At 40.2% G+C, this 21,289-nt stretch overlaps 2 protein-coding genes across 5 annotated transcripts in view; one reads left to right on the top strand and one right to left on the bottom strand.

The window, feature by feature from the left end:
- dtnbp1a (dystrobrevin binding protein 1a) overlaps positions 1-1,492 on the top strand; it is a 187,409-nt gene extending 185,917 nt beyond the window's left edge. For all 4 annotated transcript variants that reach the window (XM_072680367.1, XM_072680366.1, XM_072680365.1 and 1 more), the window contains one exon: positions 76-1,492. In XM_072680367.1, the coding sequence (XP_072536468.1) occupies positions 76-356 (281 nt within the window). In that variant the 3' untranslated portion in view covers positions 357-1,492. The remainder of the gene's footprint in view (positions 1-75) is intronic.
- A 752-nt stretch (positions 1,493-2,244) lies between these two features.
- Positions 2,245-21,289, bottom strand: part of jarid2a (jumonji and AT-rich interaction domain containing 2a) — a 75,763-nt gene continuing 56,718 nt past the window's right edge. The window contains exons 8-19 of the mRNA XM_072680370.1: positions 19,932-20,649; positions 14,426-14,904; positions 13,858-13,950; positions 13,257-13,375; positions 12,603-12,673; positions 11,816-11,930; positions 10,416-10,521; positions 9,234-9,416; positions 8,274-8,404; positions 6,505-6,688; positions 5,269-5,376; positions 2,245-4,202 (exon numbers count right to left, since the gene is read on the bottom strand). Coding sequence (XP_072536471.1) covers positions 4,029-4,202; positions 5,269-5,376; positions 6,505-6,688; positions 8,274-8,404; positions 9,234-9,416; positions 10,416-10,521; positions 11,816-11,930; positions 12,603-12,673; positions 13,257-13,375; positions 13,858-13,950; positions 14,426-14,904; positions 19,932-20,649 — 2,481 coding nt within the window. The 3' untranslated portion in view covers positions 2,245-4,028. The remainder of the gene's footprint in view (positions 4,203-5,268; positions 5,377-6,504; positions 6,689-8,273; positions 8,405-9,233; positions 9,417-10,415; positions 10,522-11,815; positions 11,931-12,602; positions 12,674-13,256; positions 13,376-13,857; positions 13,951-14,425; positions 14,905-19,931; positions 20,650-21,289) is intronic.

Below are 21,289 nucleotides of genomic sequence, written 5' to 3'. Positions count from 1 at the left end.
TTTCATTCAGTGTTTGGGAATATTTGAAATATCCTTACATTTGATCTTCCTCTTATTAAATGTGTGCGTCTCTAGATGCGGGGTCGGCGGCGGCCGAGATCAGCCTGAAGGTGCCAGAGCAAGCAGAGCTGCGTCAGACCGTCTCGTCCCTGTCCTCCTCCTGCACGGACACGTTCAGTGGTGTGACTGAAGGGCCAGACGAGGAGGAGGACGCCAGCGAGGAGAGTGGCCAGGGGGACTCCCCGGTGGTGCAGTCCGACGAGGAGGAGGTGCAGGCCGACATGGCCCTTGCTGGCCTCCCTGAGACTGAGGAGAGACTCAAAAACTCAGACGACAGCGACACACAGACCCCCTAGTGTCTTTCCATAAACATTGCAGTAAAATAACTCTGGTTGGTTTCATGGCCCCGATCAAGACTTGGCCCAACTGACTGCTAAAAACCTGTGCGACAAGAGGAAGTACAGCGTTTTGTTCCGACCAGTCCTGGAGTTTCTATACATCTGTATGAAGCTGAAATGGAGCTTTGAGAACTAACCCCAGTCCGGAGAACGATGCTTTCTACATTTTTCTTAGCACTGTGATTTTGCTTAAGTAACGCTGTTCATTGTATGACGGTTCAACATATTAATTATTGTATGGAAAAACCTGCAGCATCAGATTATATTGCAAGTAATAAAGATTTTCCTATTAACTCATCATATTTCTACATGCAACGAGGGTGTGAAGAGCTTATGTTTGCATATGTGTTGCATTATTTTGTTTGTCGAATTGCTCTTAATTTGACTGAAGACTTGAAGATCATTAGTATTTGAGTTTTTAGGGTTTGTATTTTACCAACTGGATCATTCTGCTGGCAAAAGAGGCAAAGTGCACTCAATGAACTTAATGGAAGGAACTGGAAAGAGGTAGTTATTTAAACAGCTATTCTTTTGTGAATTTTGTATTCTTCACAGCAGCAGATGTTGTTTTGGATGGACCTTTTAATGTTGAGTAAAAGCCCGGGGTTAGCAGTGTATGATTGCATTTGACAGTGATTTCTATCCTAATGGTTCCTTTGTTGACTTGTCTTTATCAGTTTGAGTGAACCAGAAATTGATTCAGTGGATTATGGGTCAGCACAGTTTGAGCAGCAGCAGATAAACAGTAGGTACCATTTTTTTACCAAATTAGACAAGCGGTTTGTAATCACTGTTTATGAGGATAAAACCTGCAAAGATGTCTCCACTATGTGTTCGAGTCCACTTGAAAACACAATGTCCCACTCGACACACAGCAAAACAATGATAAGGAAAGGTCCCTTCTGGTTCAACCATACTATGCGTAGCCACAGGTATTGAAATTCTGAAATAAAAAAGTGGTAAAACGATAAAGCAGTGTGTCAGATATATAACGTTTAGATTTATTATGATTTGCTTGATTTTCCTAACATAAAACAGAAGTCATTTGTTTCGGTTGTTTTAAAATCCTAAAATAAACATTTTTCATTTTTTAATTCTCTTTGCCTTGATTACAAATTAAACGTGGTTTGATTTGTTGTATACCTCACAGTTGTAAATGCATTATATAAAAGTCTAACTAAACTAATAACACAAACAGTTGTACTGTTGCTGATTTTTTTTTTTTTTTTTGAGCACGTTGAGTAAACATCTACAGTACAGGCTAGAAAAAGTAAGTGTTAGCATAGTAACAGGGTTGTAAATGGGCTTGTAAAACCCCATTTGAGCAAGTTAAAACGCTGAAGTGTTCAGTTCCAAGTTACGTAATTGTAATAGAGTTGAATGAATGTGCTGTAAAGCATCTGAATTTCCCACTAGGAATTGTAAAGCATTAACCAGATAACATGATGCTAGGTAGAGCTGTTATGTTTGGGTGAAGAATAACAGCAAAAAATATGTTTGGGACGGTCTAAACTGAGAGTGTAAACTTTCAGCCGCCTTGCGTGATTGGGATGTTTGGATTTGACCAATATTTCAAAAATAACTAATGACAAATACAATGAGGAGAATGTTTGTGACTCTGGGAAAACAGCACTTAAACACATGAGTTTGTAATTTTCTACAATCAAATGTCACATTTCATATTGTGAAGAAATACTCAACAATGGCCTACACTTCTGCATTCCAAATGAAACCCACTTACACTCAGGCTCCACTCCAGCTCCACCAGCGTCCTGTATCAATACTGTTTGTTGCACCTGTTCAGCAACATTTCTTATTGAGCACATTCAGAATCACACAAGGATCATTTTGGGAAGGATTGGACAGTGATTTGTTTATTACAACAAAATTATACAAACCGGAAAAGTAAAAAAAAGCCGATAAACAAAACAAAACAACTCCACTAGATTGAGGACTGAGAAACAGCGCTTATAAATAAAAAGCAAGCCAAGCAAGAGGTTTACGGTAGAAAACGGTGAGGGTTGGTGGGGAAAAAAGTGATCAAAAAACCATTTTAAGGCCATAAAAAAGTTTACAACCACAATTGTTTTTGGAAACACTGTTCATTTTACTATGCTTAAAACACCAGTCTTTTTTGGAAGAGGGCGACTACCATGTTGGACTAAAGGACTTCATTACAGTGAGTTGTGGCTAGCTACTACATGGTTGACATTTTAGGTAAAAGATTTTTGTTTGTTTGTTATTTTTTTTTTCCCTTTGAATAAAAAAGTAAAGCTAAAAAACTAGGGATCACCACTATTACATACTTCTTCAGTGATTAAGCAGCACTTACTTTTTTTTGTTGTTGTTTGTTTCAATGTTACAACAGCGACCCTGTGAACATCTAACTTTGAACAGACGAAGAAACCAATAAGGTGGGGGGGAAGTAAGGCGTTTTCTTCATCTTGGCTTTCTCATCCAAACCCTTATAGGCCCCTCTTTCTCTTGCGAAAGGCTCAATTTTTAGGGTGAAAAGATTTATTTATTGTCATAGAAACATATTTGGGAAGATTTGTTAGACATTTTGATGTAATAATAAATTTTCTATGTAAACAAAAGAATATTCTGCTTGTTTCTTTTAAGGGGATATTCTATATGGTAAAGGTGGTTAACGCCGATGACTGATCACAAAGGCTTGATTCACAAAGGTGATTTTATGGCAAAGTGCTTCTTTACAATTTTAACATATCTAATTACTTCTGAAAATATTGCTCTGGGCATCATTATTACTTATATTATTCTTAACTTAATTCTGTTTGAATTTGGAGAAAAAAGGCCTCGAAATGTGCTTCGAAAATGAGTCGCCAGTTCTTAGCGCATCGGCAAGAAGGCCTTCGGATTGCCCAGCAGGTAGTGTGCACTAAGAAATTCAAACATGATCATGCTCCTTCATATAATTACAAGGGGGGGGAGGGTAGTATTATATATAATCTATTGGTATTTCAAGCTGCTAAGATCTATTTATTTTAAAGGGGGACATGATCATACACATATCTGTTTATATATATATATATATTTATATTTATATATATATAAACCTATCCAACATGGGTGAGCCCAAGAGAAAAAAAGCCTGGAAGGGCCGACGGAAGATGTGACACTACAGCACCAAGTTAAACACAAACGATAGGTACAGTATAGGATATATTCATATCTATGTATATGTATATTTATATTTGATTGAACGCTGAAACAACTCAAAAATACTCTAAAAAAAACAAAACAAAAAAAAAAACAATCTCAGTACTAGTGCAAAAAAGATTTTCGGTGCGTGATCGGGCTCCCCAGTCTCGCTTCTATCTGACGTCCCTAGCGACCGTGTTCTTACAGGATAGCTACTTAAGTACGATGTAACATTTGCGTGAGTGTGTGTGTGTTTTATGTTCCATACATTCAGTTCCTTGCACTAACTCCGGCTAGTAACTATGCATACCTAACACAAAGTGCCACGTAACAGCTGTGTCTACGCTCCAGCTCCGAAGTACTTGACGTCTTCACTGCGTTAGTAGGAACATTCTGTGCGAAGAGGGCAACTGGACGGCCAATGTTGAACGAGATGCTGGGAAGGAGGGAATGGGTCTGGTGGTTTGGTCAAGAGCGGGAGGGGTTCTTGGAGGCGGAACGCAACATGGAGACCTGGGTCGAGCTCCTGTTTCTGGGGCTTCGTTTTGCTGGTGGTGTGCTGGGGCTGGCCACTTTCCGCTTCTCCCCAGTCCGTTCCGATGCTTTGCCGCACACCTGGTTCACCAAACTGTTGAGCTGCTCCTGTAAAGAAAAACAAAAAACAAAGTCAGATCAGTATGATTTGGGGCCTACAAGCCTGTGTTCTAACCTAGCTCCCAATCAAATAATCAAATTATCTTAAGCCAGTGGTTCTATGTTCTGGCAGGAAGGGGCAGAATAACACTAAAATGTGATTGAAATTCCACCAATTTTTAGAAATGTAAGAAAATGTGGTGTGTATGCTCTGATTTTGAGAAATGTAGCTCAAGTCAGAATTGTGGTGATATTAATCAGATGTCTAAAGCATTTAATGTCTCTAAAAGCTCTCCAGAAGGCTGTTGCGTGAAATGGCCATGAAAACACTGCTCAGTACTAACTCTGTCTCTTTACCTTCCCCGAGTAAATGGTCACCCAGCCCGACCTGCTGGAAGACTGCCCGCTGTGATCCCCTCTACCAGCTACCACCTACCAGTCTGACCAGCAGGCCCCCCCCACCACCACCCATGCCAGACCAGCGGCACACCCTCCTACTAATGCTACCTGTTTAATGACCATGTTGAAACCTAAATGGACTCTAAACTATCTGCCACTATTAATATCACCACTATTAACTATTATTACTCTCATTACTCTGACCATCTCTGCTGTGACTATATTAAGTTATACTACAGCATGATTTTTATATTATGATTACGATCAGAGCAGTTCAACAGTATAGATGATTTGGTAACTTTTATCAATAATTTATTAATTTTTATGATCAGAGGGGGATGGGTCCCCCTTGTGAGTCTTGATTCCTCCCAAGGTTTCTTCCTCCAGTTGTTGTAAACTTGTGTTTTTGTGCAGCGAAGAAAAATCTGAGCAGGACACCTAAAAGTCCAGAATTTCCCTCAGTATTATTTTAAGGGTGATATAGTGGTAGACGAGAGATAATTAAATAGTAATTTACTGAAACTCCTCAAAAAAGTAAAACACAGACTTCCACACTTCACATATAATGAAACTAAAATATATGACTGTTTATTTTTTTAAATACAAAAATGCACCTTTTTTAAGATGCACTAGTACACACATATTTTGCTCTGAAGCAATTAGTGATTAACACTACCTCAGTGTAACGAAACATCATCTTCAGACCACGAGGGGACCTGCGCTTCTGGATATACCGAAGCGCACACTCCAGACAGAACACCACATTATCGCTTTCATGAACCACCTGTTCAGGAAGACAAAGTAACAATCAGTAATATTGAAAGTGACACAAGCGGAAAGTCAGAGGACAACTAGCATTAATTCTGACCAGTGAACCAAACTTCTTCTCCATCTTACTAACTAGCTTTATGCCATGGGGAATTTTAATAAGGTTGATTAAGTGAAAATGAAAAATGTAAACAAATATGTTACTATGACAGTAAACTACACTATAGAAGAGTGCACTATAGAACAGTATTGTGATTTACACTGACAGCCTTGGCATGTGGATGTTTTTTTTTTTTTTTTTTTGACTGCAGTCTGTTCTGTCCATTATGAGATTTGAGACACCCGATTTGTGCTCTGACTGTAGCGTTGTTCACAGTTTCACATGCCTTGCCAGCCTGCAGTCATTGCATAACACGCTACAGGAGCCAAGACTAAAGACGTGAGATAAAATCAAGCCAATCTGACATTCTCGCAAGTCTAGAGTCTCAGTCTAAAACAGGGTCACACTAAACAAATGTTTGCCAGATCTCTGCAGTGTAGGAAATCGTTAAATCTCAAGCTGTGTCCTTTCTTTTACTCAAAATTAAAGATATACTGCAGCAGTCTTCCTCCAAATCTCTCTCCCTTGCATGCAATAGTGGTGTCAAAGTCTGAAGAGTCTGAGAAATCATTGTAATTCACTGAGAATGCTCTGGAATTGACATTAGCTGAATTCCTAATGACAATTTTCCACTTACCAAACCAGTCTTTTTATCTAGTTTTTTGTTTAATTCAAAATGTTTGCTCCACTGAGATGAAAACCATTGGAAGGAGGAGAGTGAGTGTGAGTAGTCTGCCACCAAATGCATGGCAGATTTGACCGTCATATTGGATTACAGAAGAAAGACGTCTGGTTGAAAATGCTGGAGTATTCCTTTTCTAGGTTGGCAATAATACCATTGGCCATTGCTTAGAACACCCAAGAAGGCCAAAGCACTGCACAGTTCGCTGTACACTGTATGATGCTTAAATACACCTGAGCTTTTTTGCTAATTAATATGTGCTCCAAGAGCTGTAGGCCTCCACAAATGTAGTTTGACCCCTCCATGCTCTGCCATTAGACAGGTACTCCCTGCAGAGAGCCAGTATGTAAATGCACACTCACCATGGAGAGGTAACACAGATGCTGGCACACCTGGCACCGTCGGTCAGCCGTGTCCTCGGTCAGCCGTGTGCGCTGTGGTTTCTTTCTCTCCATGGGGGACTGGTTATCGGGCTGGATGCCGTAACGGGCAGACAGCCGGAGCCCAGCCTTAAAAAGCTGCCGCCGCTGGCTAATCTCTTCGTCCCTATATGTGAAAGAGAGAGCCGTCTGAAACCCGAACACTGACAAACACTGTGACATCAGCAAAGAACAGGACAGAATCTAATAAAAATGCACATCTGGCTTTTATCCAAACACATGACTGTCATGCTGGATTAAGCAATCCAACTAAACACTACAGAGCATTAATGATGTAGTCAAAGCTAGAACCGGGAAACACTGCGTCTGAATTGAGACAAAGACAAATGTTCTTCTGCAAAGCATTTCACTTCTAGTTGTACCGTGTACTATGACTATGTATGTCACAAATAAGCTTTGAGTTAATTCAATCCTACCGTTAGGCTGATTTTCACTGATTAAATGCTAAATAAGAATTGTATTCTTCCCAGTATTTTCCTGTTAATTGAGGCTTGTTTTATACCAGAATCTTTGGTGGAATATTTCTGTTTTTCAACTGGAACAGTCTCCAAGCTTCTGCACTTACCACAATTACTATTTGTCTATTTTCAGGATGGGTGTTCAAGGGTGGATGTTCTCAAACACAATTCGTTGTAGCTACATCGATCTACATTACTTCAGGCAGCCCAAATTTCTTGAAGTGTTACATAAAAGACATGTGCTGCTGAGCTTCCTTTTTACTGTAGTGGTGTGTCTGTCTCATCTGACGTCTTGCTTAATAGCGAGGCTGTCACATAACACATAAGACCTAACCTATGAGCCTCATGAATTTAGCACCTTCAACCATAGACATAGGCCTTTATTTGAAGGTGGTGGATATAAGTTTAACACACTTCTTTGTGTTCATAAGCAAAATTATCTTCTTCCAATTACTGTGACACCCTCTAAGTTTATTATCACTGTGGTTGTAATCTACATCAATGGAGCCACCAGAAGTTCTAAGACAAACTAAACAAAGGTGTATAGGGTACACAAAAGAGAACAACTGAACAGTTGAATCAGATATTCACATTACCAATCTGTCAATTTAAAAGAAATAGTTTGTTAAAAAATCTAAAAATATAACTACACAATTTTCCCACGCTTGGCATCTAAACTTCGTGTTCTTAGTTTTGCACTAGGACTGCGAGGCTACCGTAGCTAACAAAGGATGAATAGCCATGCCAAATAAACTTGCCTAAACTGTTTCTGACACTGTGTGATACACTGATCTAAGGCTGGTCTAAAAAAAATAAATACACAAATATGTGTTTGTTATTCCATTCTCTATCATCTGTTGTTTTTAAAGCCGCTAAAATTGCCTAGTCTATAGACGTTATTGGAAATATCTGGGGAAATGTTAAGAATAAGTCAATTATAGCTGGTTAAGTGCATCACAGATTAATGTCAGGCATCCTCAGAGCATACACCTTGTCTCAGAGCTAAACAACGAGCACTGCATTTCTCACCGCCACCAAAACAGCTAAACGAACATCAGCATGAAGCACTTTAAATGATCAGATTATAAGAAAAAAGCTTAGTGTAAAATCAGGTGTAAGAGGTTAGTAAACCATGAAGGCCAGACAGGTTGGGTTAAATCATCTCTGATACAGTATGTTAATACAGTGGATCGAAAACCTGGGTGCTTTCACGCCTTAGGATCCCTAACTCACCTGAGATCTTCAATGAGAGTGGAAGTTGCACTCAGAAGATTTCTGTTCTCTGGTTTGGATTCTGATGTCACAATTTGGCAGAGCAGTTTCTCTGTGGAGAACGGCTCCTCTATGCGCCTCTTCTTCAGGTCCTGCACAGCAAACATGGCCGACGGTCACACGGACATAGAGAAAAAATAAAACTGCTCTTCGATTCAATACTGATTTTAACCCCCAACAATAGCTTAATTGCTGTCCTTTTATGTTAAGTTTTTGAGATCAGATTAACCTGATCAGGACATTCCTACGAGTATTTCTAAACTTCATTAATAATGAGTTAATTTATCAATAATTATAATGCTTTCATATAAGGACTACTGCAAGAGTCACAATAAAACCCAAACTTAAATCTGAATTTGTAAAACTTTTATGTGCATTATTATCTTGGGTAAAATTGTTACAGAATCTAAAGTATGACTTTATGTAGAAAATGTAAATAGAAAGCTTGTATATATTTACTGTAATTTATCTTTATATTACTGGCTTTTATATTTTCACCTGATTACGTAAAAGTATAAAAAAACAGTAATATAAAAATACACTTTGTAGTATTTTATACTTTATAGTTTCTGTCTTAAAATAATCCTGAAACAGAATTAACATTGTTACAGGCACTATTTATATCCTCCCCACTGTATTAAACCTTACTTAAATGTCCCACTGTTCCACAAGACCTTCTGTTCTCCAACACATAGCCTAGTGTTACTTTTATGTTAGCCTGGAAGCCGCTGTCCGCTTACATAACATAGGTGCTACCCACTTATGTGTCCAGATGGTGAGGGCAAGTTAAAACCAGTATTGAAATGCTGAGCTAGAGTGGCAATCCCACCGAACAAAAAGTAAGTAGAACGGTTTGAGATCTGTGTCCCTTTAGCTGACTTGCTAAAAGCCGTTCTCATTCCTGCTTTCAGAGACACTCACCTTCGCTGCCTCATAGCCCAGCTTCATCCACTCAGGTGTGGCAAAATGCACTGTCTCAGACACACTATAGCCACAACACACCTTGGACACGAAGGTCCCCGGGAAACACACCATGAACTGGCCACTCCGCTGCACCGTCCGGTGCACCTTCACCCCTTCTCGACGGAGCACCTCTGGAGAGATCTGTGAAAGAGGAGCACCGCACAGCTATTTTAGAATCATGTAAGTGTAGGAGGCACTTTCTTTTATGTAGGGTATCTAGTATATTGCCCACATACACCACAAATAGCATTTTTAGAAAACTATCTCTCTATTCTCTTTTAACCAGGAATTTAACAGTAATGTTAACAGTTAAGTGTGAATGCTAGCAGAAGTCTAAATCCCAGTAAAGGCATTTCTAATTTTCTTGTTTCATTCTGGTTGTTGCTTGAAAAATCTTTTTTTCTGCCTACGTTTCAGACGATGATTGTTTAGGATAATTTGTCATGAACTAAACCTGAATAAAAGGGAAGTATTTAAGTGTGAATGTCATGACCTAGCATAGCACTCATGAAATTATAGGAAGGGCTAACACTCAAACAAAGCTGATACCCAAAATACAGTGACTAGGTTACAGCAGACTAATTTAATGCTACTTTTATATGAATGGTAACCTGATAAGATTTTAATCACATGCATTTATGCTTGATAGTCAAATTAGTCTCTCGTTAGTAAAACTTGAATCTGATTGTGATGTTGACACATAATTGAATTTTAGCTGCTGAATGTGGCAAAGTGTTTAAATAGTTAAAATGTGACCTAAAAATAACTGAACAGATATCTATCTCACTGAATGACAAACATCAACAGTAAGAGTATCGATAATGGGCTCCTGAGTGGCACAACTGTCTAAGCTGTGGCCCTTCTGTCATCCTCGACAATGCCACAGCCATCCATGGCCCTGCCTCTCCTTCCACCACAGTGCAATGCAAGCCAGGCGTCTTATTAGCTGACATAACAGAATTGGACAGTTGTCTTTCTTCTCCAAGCATGTTGAGCTGTCTAATGACGCTGTATCGAATAGATGCAACAGCATTTGCAACACACTAGCCCTCACCCTCCCTTGGCAGGATTATGTAAAAGCAAGAGCTTGCGTGTGGAATTGTACAAATCTAAACTGAAGAAATACATAAATCATCTTACCATAATGTTCTTCTCCAGCATCTCGAGACCTGGGGTTCCGTTGGCCTGCAGCAGTGTGTGTACTACTTTGTCAAGTTTTGACTTCTCCTCGGCAGGAATACAGTACCTACCCACAAAGAAACATGACATATGAATGCTCTCACTGCTTTTTTTTAGAAACACCTACAGTTGTAATGGAAATTGTTTACTTTATATTTTTTATTTTATTAGCAACATTTACAAACTTTCAGAGGTTTACAATAAATAAAAACAATTTAAATAGCTCAACACAACTAATATAACAAGTGGTTTCTCCAAATTCCACACAAAATACAGCTTTTAAAGGCTATTGCAATCATTTCAGAATGATTGAAATCCCTGAACAGAATCCCTCATAAAAGCACACATGCCAAAAAAGGGCTTCATTAGTTGCATCAGGTGTGCTTGAGATAAAACATACCAAATACTTGGTCTGGCTAGGGGTCTGATGACTGACTGTGACTACACTACCAAGATGTGGCAGAAAGAGGACACTGTCACCAGCTGCCACCAGTTTCCCATACTGACTCCTCTACTGTCTAGAGGAGGATAATTGAAGCATAGGCTGAAAAGAACACCCTGCCTACAGGGAAGCATGGCGTGGCCTCTGTGATGCTCTGGCACTGGAAACCTGCAGCGTGTGGAAAGGCAAGATGGATTAAATTAAGTGTCAGGAAATCCTAAGAGAAAACATCAGGCCTTCTGTAAGGAAGCTGAAGCTTGGGCATCACTGGACAATTATCCCAAGCATAACTCAAAGTCCACCAATGCTTGGTTTCAAAAGATTTCCTGGAAGATTCATTAAAGGTTGTCACAGTTACCTTGACTTAAACCCAATAGAAAATGTTTGGTGGGATTTGAAGAAGGAAGTTTCTGCAAGCAAACTCAAGAATATTTATCAACTGGAGGCCACTCCCATCACTGCTCCACTGCAGGGCTAAGATTCATCAGAAATGTTGCCAGAAGCAACATGTGTCTATGAATCACATTTGCAGCAGATTATAACAGCGAAAAGGTGTTCTACTCGGTACTTTTAGTTCTACCGAGGGCGATTGTAATGAAGGGCTGAATAATTCTGAGACTGAAGTTATCATTAATAGTGGTGTTTTGTGTTTAATTTGGGAAAAAAACCCACTTGTTACATTAGTTGTGTTGAGCTAGTTAAATTGTTCTTATTTGATTGGTTTAATGCATGTGGGGTTGAATAAATTCTATTGCAACAGTGGTCTGTAGCTCCACCTTGCTGGTGTATGGTGTTGCTATACAATTTGTAGTGTAAACAGTGTAAATATCACAAAATAGGGAATAAAAACTATGCACCAAGCTTTTTTTTATGCCATATGAGGCATGTATAGTTGGTAATAGTGAAACAAAAAACTTACCAAACGCAATCAGCACCAGTGTGTAGGTAATCTATGTATGGAAGGCTATTCTGGTCCCTGGACCAACATGAGGTAGAAAAGACCATGCCTATATTCAGCCAGGGGATGGTCACTCCTGTTTAGAACAACAAACATCCAAAGAAACGACTGAACATTTTAGGGATCTGCTGAAATCAAAAACCCTTTATTAAGCCTTTACTGCATGGCATGAGGTGGCACATAAATGCACAACCAATCAGCAGTTTTTTTTATTTGATATGAAATTTTACGCTCTGTTCTAAGAACAGAAAATGTACACCACAGACAGCTTTTGTGGGCATGATATCTTCCAGCAGCACCGTACATGTTCAACCAGTGCAGCTCAACAGCTGAGTTTTTACTCTAACTGTGGGCTGTTATTGTAGTAACTTGATTAAACACACTGGCCCCATGCCTTTTGTTGTTTACAAAATTGAGCCACAATCTGCAATGTAAATACAGGGAGTAAATGAACACATTTATGTTATACACTGGAGTTTTTTCAGATTCCAATTCATTTCTATTAATAATGGCATTTTCAACCAGAAAAATCATGTCATTTTTTTAATTCTTACAGTAAAGGCTTAATTAAAAGGTATTACTCAAAGAAAACAATGAAGAGACCGCATATCACAGATATGCTAAAAGTGGAATATGATTGCGGCATCGAGATGAGAATTCTGTCTATAAAGCTCTAGACAGAATAAACTTAGACTGAAATGAATAAATGGAATTGTGTTCAGCAGTCAAACAGTAATGGTGGTCAAACCTGGCACAGCACCAAGATGACGCAGGATGGATCCTGAGTTATTGGAAAGGACAGAAAGATTCCATCCATGCCTGCAATTAATGAAAAATGATGAGTATGGAATCTCTGGAAATTCCAGCCGCAATGCACCATAGCAGTAAAGTTTACTTAATAATTAAAATCCATGTTTCTGTGTACATTTATGGCAGATGCTTATGATGCACATACACCAAGCTGGCAGCTGGCTGTCAGGCTGTTGGTAAGCCTTTGTAGCAGACTGACAGCCGTAGTCTGTACCATCAATGGGACTAGTCAGTCCTGACATGTTGAATCATTGTCGGTGTTCGGCCACAACAAAATTGCACAATTAGTGTACAAGAAGAGGAACCAACAAATACATATAGAGGAATGACTAATAGTATTTCCATGCCCCAACAAGAAAATATTTAATATCGTTATGAAAAAACACAGAAAAGTGTAAGCTTTGAAAATGCTCTGATAAAATCTAATATATTAGATATATACTAATATATTAGATAATATACTGATCTAATATAAAATACAACCCTCCAACAGTTTTAATTTACATCTGGTATTAACATGTGTCAGAATGTGACACAATGATTCTAACAAAACATGAATATCCTTTGCCCATGTGCGGTTGTGGGTACTTACTTGGAAAATGGCTCAGACTTGCCCACAGGAAATCCACTCCCGTGAGTCTTTGTGTCCACTCGCCCACAATGCACTGCGACATGGCATTCTTTTCCCTCTACCAGTCTCCAGTACTCTTGCTGCAGGAGAACAGTAGCAAATGAAAAGAGGGGATTTAGAAGACCCAAAAATAAATAACATTAAAAAATAGTAACAAATGAAAATGGCCATAAAGAGTAAAACCATAGTCCATTGTCTGCACTACATTTAAAAAAAGGCAATGGTTCTATGGTCCAGTCAGGTCGTTATTTAGATAATTTGTGTTTTATTTATTATTCAAATGACCAGTCAACTAACATTCACAACTCAAGGTAGCTGTAAGCATTTTGTGCCATAACTTCCTGTGAGGTAGGCATTAAACTCTGAAACATCTGATCACCATCTGTGGAAACGCTGTGTAAGTTTTTTTACACACACAGTTTCTCACACTGTGTAAGCAGATTTTGTTATTATATTTTGTTATTTGTTATTATCTTAACCAGTTAATAATGCAGTTTTTCTTCTTCTGAGACAGGCTGCTAAAAGTAGCTTTCTATTGTTCATTGATTGAAAAGAGCTGTACCTCGATTTGAGCCGTGTCTGGCTCTCTGCTGAAGCACATATTCATGGTGTTCCTGGCTGCCCGGTAGAATGTCATTAGGGAGAACGATTTTCCCTGCAATGAGGAAAAGAGTTAGAAAATGGAAAATCTTCCCTGTCACAGGACATTTCCACAGCAAAACCTTTGACATGCTCAACACCTTTAATCTACAAACCCGGTAGGCTGCAGTTCTAGACCAGGCTTAGCTAGCCAGGGAAAATCTGTCGAGACTGCAGTGCAGGAGTCTGCAGCAGAGAGGCGTTCACTGCAGAGCTTTATGGAGTTATCAATATGATTATTAATATTCAGTGATGTACAGAATGTAACTAGAATGCATGTTACAAGTTTCAAACATCAATCCCGGTGTGTGAAAGTGAAGAAAATGGGAAAGCTCTAGTAGGTGTTAACAGGCACAGATTAAAAACAACAATATACCTTCAAAACAGAAGATCTAAACTGCAGGTCTAGAACTGCAGCAGGGTGTCTGGGACTGCAGATGCATGTCCGTACGCTGTGAATCTGGTTATTTAAAACTGAGCCAAACCTGTACCTTGTAGATGCATTTGTGCAGTTCGCTCAGAACCCCGTCCTCCTCTTCTTTCTTGTCCAGCCGTCTTGGTCGGCTACTCCTGGCAGTGGGGTCCAGCTCGCGGAGGCGCTCCCGAACACCGCTTCTGTGCAGAGCCCCGTTTACCAAGCCGTTCTTGGGCTCGCAGCGTGGCAGGACCAGAGCAGCGTGCTGGGAGATGTCGGCCTGTCCCTCCAGGGGCCCGCTCTTCTTCTCCAGGCTCTCCTTCTCAGCCAGAACGTCCTTCTCCAGCTGTGTCCGCTGGCCCGGCGACAGTGAGTCGTAGGACAGCAGATACTGGCAGTAAGCCTCCTGGAGCTTGGCCAACCGGTCCTGGGCCGAGCGCGGGATGCCCAGTAGGTCAGCCAGTCGCCCCCATGTCTTTAAGTCCGTCACTTGCTGCATGCCCCCCATGTCGTTTAGGAGCTGGAAGAAGCGGGCCAGGTCCAGTTCACAGCCCCCTGTGTGAGAGACCACAAGAACAGACTGAGTAAGTCAAGTCAAATTTATTTGTATAGCGTTTTTTACAACTGTTAGCAGCTTTACAGAATTAGTAATTAGGAAAAGACAGAAAAAGATGAAGGATCCAAGACCCCCAGTGAGCAAGCCAACGGCAACCGTGGCAAGGAAAAACTCCCTCAGAACTGGAGGAAGAAACTTTAGGAGGAACCAAGACTCACAAGGGGGACCCATCCTTTTCTGGTCAGAACTATTTATAAATTATCTATACTGCTGAACTGTTCTGATCATAATTATAATATGATAATCATGATGTAGTAGAACTTAAACATAGTCATGGCAGCGATGGTCAGAGTAATGATAGTTAATAGTGCTAATATTAATAGTGGCCATTTGGTTTTAACATGGTCATTAGACAGGTAGCAGTGGTAGGAGGGTGTGCCGCTGGTCTGGCATAGGTGGTGGTGGGGACAGGGCGTGCTGGTCGGACTGGTAGGAGGCAGCTGGTCTGACGCAGAAAGAGGGGCCCTCAGCAGGCAATCTTCCAGCAGGTCGGGCTGGGTGAACATTTACTCGGAGAAGGTAAAGAGACAGTTAGTTCTGAATGGATTTATAGAGAGTAGAGAATGCTGAGCAGTATCAGAGTGTGTCTGACGACTCCGGCAGGTCTGACTATAACAGCCTAATTAAAAGGAGAGATCCAGAAGGTAACACAGACACGGGAGCGCCCTAAAAACACTAGCGTCCATCTGCCGTCCACAAACCTGTAGTGAGTGATCGCGTGCAAGCAGCGAGACAGCTCCAGCATCTCAGTATACTACAATTCCCTGTGTCCGTGAACCCCTGGACCTACAACCTTTATCTATGGGGTAACATTACTTAGCAAAAGCTAAACTAAACAGATGAGTTTTTTAAGATGAGAACTCTGTCAGATGAGAACAGATGTCTTATCCAAAGACAAGAGCCAGCCAGGCTGTACAGAACAGGTTGTGCTGCTGCTTTAGTGTAGTGGTTAGCTAGTGTACTTTAAGGCAGAGTAACCCGGCCTGCCAGTTAAGGTATTATTAGTTATAGCTAACATTATTGACCTACATCAGGAGGTTGTCGAATACATGTTGTCACTTTTAGAAAAACACTGCTTTATGTTTTTTCACATAATTTAAAAATTCCCTTAAATTGTGTCAAAAACCCCAGGATGCATGTACCAACAGAAATGGTCTATAACTAATAAACTCTTTTTAGAGTGAAATTTAAATTTAAAGTTATTTTCTCTTTCTCCAGTAAGACTTACAGGTACGGATACAGATTTTGTTATAACAGCAACAAAACATATCCAGTAGCACCACTGGTTAAACCATGTCCCTCCAATCAGCAGCCATGGGCCCTTCTAAGCAACAACCATTAAAATAACTGAAGGCCAACAAGGCAGGAGAAAGCTGGTAGAAAAAAGAAAGATCTCCTGATCTAATCTTACAGAACTAGAAGCCTTTTGCAAGAAATAATGGCAGAACATCCCCCACTGCTACAGAAAATGTTTACAATATTTGCTAAAGGGGTTGTTACTAAGTACTGCCAATGCAGTTATTTTCCAACTGTAAAAAAAAATGGACATAAAAAACAATCTTGCTTAAAATATTAAAGAATGTGTCATCTTAGATTTGATGCCTTTTGGAAATAACTTAAAATAGCACACAAAACTATGACTAATGTAAAAACAATTACATTAGCAAAACATTAGCACTAATCATGACACCCTTGGAGCATTCATCAGTAATTTGTACTGGCCTGAATAGGCGGCAATCCATCACAGGGTTTGAAACAAACTAAATCACACATGCGTACATTTACACGGGGCAATTCAGCTACCATGTGTTTTGGAAGGAATGGAAGGAAACAGGAGTACCCAGAGAAATCCTCAATTATTTTATTTCAGTCAAACAAATTAGTGCATGCTCTATTTGATACTGCAGCTAAAGCATCGCTTTCAACAGCATTTTCATGCCCTAACTATGAACCATTTCATTTCATTTTACTGCCTTTTAGAATCAAAAAGGTTTCTGCAGTTGATGCTTTTCAGCACCTTAGTGGATGTGATTATTTCAGTCTCAAGGGGCCAACTGACACAAACCCTGTTGATTTATTCTTGACGTTAAAAACAAAGCCTGTTCACATTTATCTCTAAGGTAACCGCCTCTTACATTCGTCTGTGTGCATTCTTTATTTGTCACGGGCAGTCACCAGGTCTCCGGGGCCAATGTGGGCCATGCTGGAGTGGCCTGGAGAGACTGCCTGGAGCTTGAGGACTGGCAAGCAGGATAACCCCCACTCCCCACCCTCTTGGCACATCAGCCCAGTCTACAGGTGGCCAGATTGAGCTGGCTCACCAAGCCTTGGCTCCAGGACAGCCACAGATCCAGTGTGATCTAATCAAAGAGAGCCGGCACAGCGCTGGCACACTAATCTATCCACAGCAGGCAGGCCAGACGCTTAAGAGTAAGAGTGCCCACTTATTCAAAGACTGAGAAGACCACAAGTGAGGACAGAGGGCCTTCTGTAGTATAGAGATGGCAGAGATGGGTCACTCATTCAAGAGATCAATTGGGATGACATGATACAGAGCACACACAGAACAAACTCTGAATACTGCAATTTTCACAAACAGGTCTATTAGGAGTCTAGTATAGCATGATTTAGACCTGGGCAGGGTTCTACACTTATGTGCTGAGCAATGGATCAATGTGAACACAAGCACCCCTGCTTTTGTTGGAGGGGAAGAAAACAAATTGTCACCAAAATCTTAATTACTGAATCTTGCAGTTGTTCTGTGCACTGTGTCAAAATTACACCAACAGAAACAGTCCAAAATGACTTGGAATTAAATGTTATTTTACAGTGACTTTTATAGAAAGTTAATATGTTTTTTCATTGTCTTTCATTGTTTTTTCATTCATCTTCTGCTCTTCCACCTTTAATGCAAAATAAAAAGCTCAAAACTGACTTGGGGCTTTTATGTAGATGAGTAGAATAATCTGGAAGCCCATTCTATAAGTCTGTTTCTGGCAGCAGTTTAACATTATGACTAAATGGCTTATTTTCTTGAAAGTCTGAAAGAACATATGGAAATAATGGATTATTATTTTCTTGAGATTTTGACAGAATATATAAAAAAAAAAATTACTATAACTGAGACTGAAAATATCAGAATAATGGCTTATTGAAATTGTGACTGAACGCATTGTGTATTTTCAATAGATTTTGACTATATGTATGGCTTATTGAAATTGTCACTGATTATACCAATATAATGGCATATTAGTGACATATTTTCATGACATTTTTGAAAATATCAGAATAATTACATATTTACATGAATATATCAAAATATAGAGATGTTGACTCACTATGTTGTCTTCGATTACTGTCATGTCATTATTCAATTTGTTAAATATATGAATTTAGCTAACTTAGCTAATTCTTTAATCCTTTAAATTTTGCAAATGTCATTTTCTTGCAGTTTGTTGACATTTAATCTCAGTTCCCGTGTTTTACCTACTGTATCTTTGTGCCAGCAGTTCTTATTAGTTTGGTCTTACAGCCTATTTGCTGGGCAGACATTTTTTGAGATTGTTTAACACTGATTAAGTTTAGAGTTTAAAATCTCTGCTGTCTTTTATTTATTTATTTGTTTGTCAAAATGTGCTTCACACAGTTCAAAAACACACTAAATCATGGGTGTCAAGTTGGGTTCCTCTGAAGAGATTAGCACTTTTCACCTGCATTGTTAATTAGCTACTAAGATGAATCAAGTGCATTAATTGAGTAGGAATGCTAAAGTCTAGATCTAACCATACAATAGAAGACTTTAAAAAGACTCTAAAATACTTTTAAATGACTAAAGTCTGACATTCTCTCACATCTAAAGACATTTGTCATTACTCACAGATGATTTTGCAAAGACAGAGTATCTTGCAGGGTCACTATTTGTACAACTGCAACTAGATTTCTTCTGAGATTATTTCCCATCATTCTCCTGGTGGAAATTTACAAGGAAAGAAACTGCTGAACAACTGGGCAGAAACGTAAGCAGCTTTTGGCCTGAGCTGCCCTTTAGCTGCATTAGTCTGTTTGGAGAAAACACCCCCTACACACACACACACACACACACACACACACACAAAAGACACTGTAGAATGTAAACATGGCTCTGGTTAAATTAACCTATTGGTTCTTCACAACCTTGCAATTTGCATGAGCCATTTACCCAACCCAGTACTCTTCCCCTATTACAGGTTATTTACATTATTACATGTAATGCTCCCGAAACTTAATGCAGTGCCTCCTCAACCAGCCGCTAAAAGCCACTGCCTCTTGTCAAATAGCCCCAGTTATGAAGCATTGGCTATCAGTTGCCATCGAAGCACGCCGCAACTCCAGGGAGACTCGAGGTCTTTGGAAATGTGACAGTGAAATCATTTGAAAAGTCATTTGGTGTAAGGACAGCATAATGCGTACACTCTGAATGACCTCACAGAGCTGCCTGGAATTAATTAACTCCGGAATAATGTAAGTGAATTAGCACTAAATAATCGCTGACAGAACAAAACCTTCCAAACCTCCAAAATAACAACTTTCCAGGAGAAGTAAAAAATCTTCTTCACTTTGAATGGAAGTCAACATGAAAATATTTTAATACACATCATTTCTGGCCATTTCAATTGGTCCACTCATCATGGGATTTGGCCCAAAATGTAAAAGGACTTATATAAAAAAAATTAAAAATGACAAAAAATAAGTTTTTGTTTTACGACAGTGACAAAATACATTCTGATAAATTTTCAATTTTGTCCAGTCATAAGATAAGATAAGATAAGATAATCCTTTATTAGTCCCGCAGTGGGGAAATTCACAATATGTTTGTGCATTACGTTCTGTACAATCTGTAGTGCCAAATTTGACCAAAAGAAAATGTCATTACTTGTAATTATATATTTCATATCATTTAACAGCCCTAAATATAGAATGTTCATACCGATTAATGGCGGCTCCTCCATGTTGATGCCCTGAGCACGCAGGTGCTTCCTGATGCAAGCAAGCCGCTGTACGTTAGGACCCCAGCGCCGGCCCAGCTTGTGCACGTGCTGCACGTGGGAGACAAATCGCATCTCTTCTTTCAGCTTGCACTCGGGCCGCCAGCCCGCTGGCGGGACCACGCGGAAGAGGCCGAATGGCTCGGCCCGCTGGCGCACCAGGTCCACGTAGGCCAGTGGGTCGTGGAACTCGCGGGGGACGGGATGGAAGACGGGAACCTCCGTCATTTCAGGAACAGTGCCGCGCCTGCCCCGCTCCCTGTCCTGGGCCACTCTGGGCTCTGCTGGTTTGGGAGGCTCGGCTGGTTCAGGCAGGTTGACCGTTTTGATGGGAATGCTGGACCTGGGCGGTTTGGCTGGTTTAGGAACTGTGGCTGGTTTCAGGACGTCCCTGTCAGGGTTTTGGGTTGAGGTAGTAGGGCTGCTCCTGGCCCGCGTTGTGGCTGTACAGTGCGTCTGTTTCGTTAACATGAGCTTCCCGGCGGAGGCTCGTCTGGGCCTCTGGGATCCTGCCGCTTGCGTTGCTCTAGCACGGGTTCCTGCAGTCACTGCAGCATCCTGAGCCGCTCTCCTGCTCCGTGTGTCCAGGGGAACCACCTGCACTTTCACCCTTTTGACCTCCAACTCCATCCCTGCTTCAGACTGACTCGCTCCTCCCGCCTGAAGTTGTACAGTAAGACAATAAATACACTGTTAATACATATTACTGTTGATGTATTTCTTTTTTCATCTTTTATTTTTAGCGCTTGTCACAACCTACTAGAAGCTGTACGAACTGGAAAGATAACTGTAATTTAGTGGCTACTACTGTGACTTACTGGCACAGTAATTTGCTGTACCAAATTAACAGAAAATAATGTGTACAGTATTATTTAAAAATGTACCCCTTGGAAATTTTTCCCTTTTACTGCTTGTATTGCCTTGTACTACTGTACTTGTACTACTCATCTGTACTGCACTTGTACTACTAATCTGCTGCACAAAAAAGTAATCTCCCGTATTTTTCATAACAACTGAAAGTTATGACATCTGTGTACAAGTAAAAAAAAGTATATTTGACACAATCATATCTTGGGCTTTGACTTGGGCTCGCTTCCAAGAGACTTGACACTAAACTCAGACCTGAATCCTAGAGACATATAACTTGACTCTTGACCCAGAGAGTTAAGACTTGACTCTGACTCACAGTCAGAAACTTGAGCCTCAAATTGGGGACTCATATCTCAAAGACTTAAGACCTGACTCTGACTCACACCCAGACTTGAGACTAGACTTGTACTCGCATACCAGAGACTCGAGA

This window comes from Salminus brasiliensis, chromosome 5, assembly GCF_030463535.1.
Source record: "Salminus brasiliensis chromosome 5, fSalBra1.hap2, whole genome shotgun sequence".
Classification (NCBI taxonomy): Eukaryota; Metazoa; Chordata; class Actinopteri; order Characiformes; family Bryconidae; genus Salminus; species Salminus brasiliensis.
Note: the sequence above shows the minus strand (reverse complement) of the source record. Positions and strands in the feature narration are given on the sequence as shown.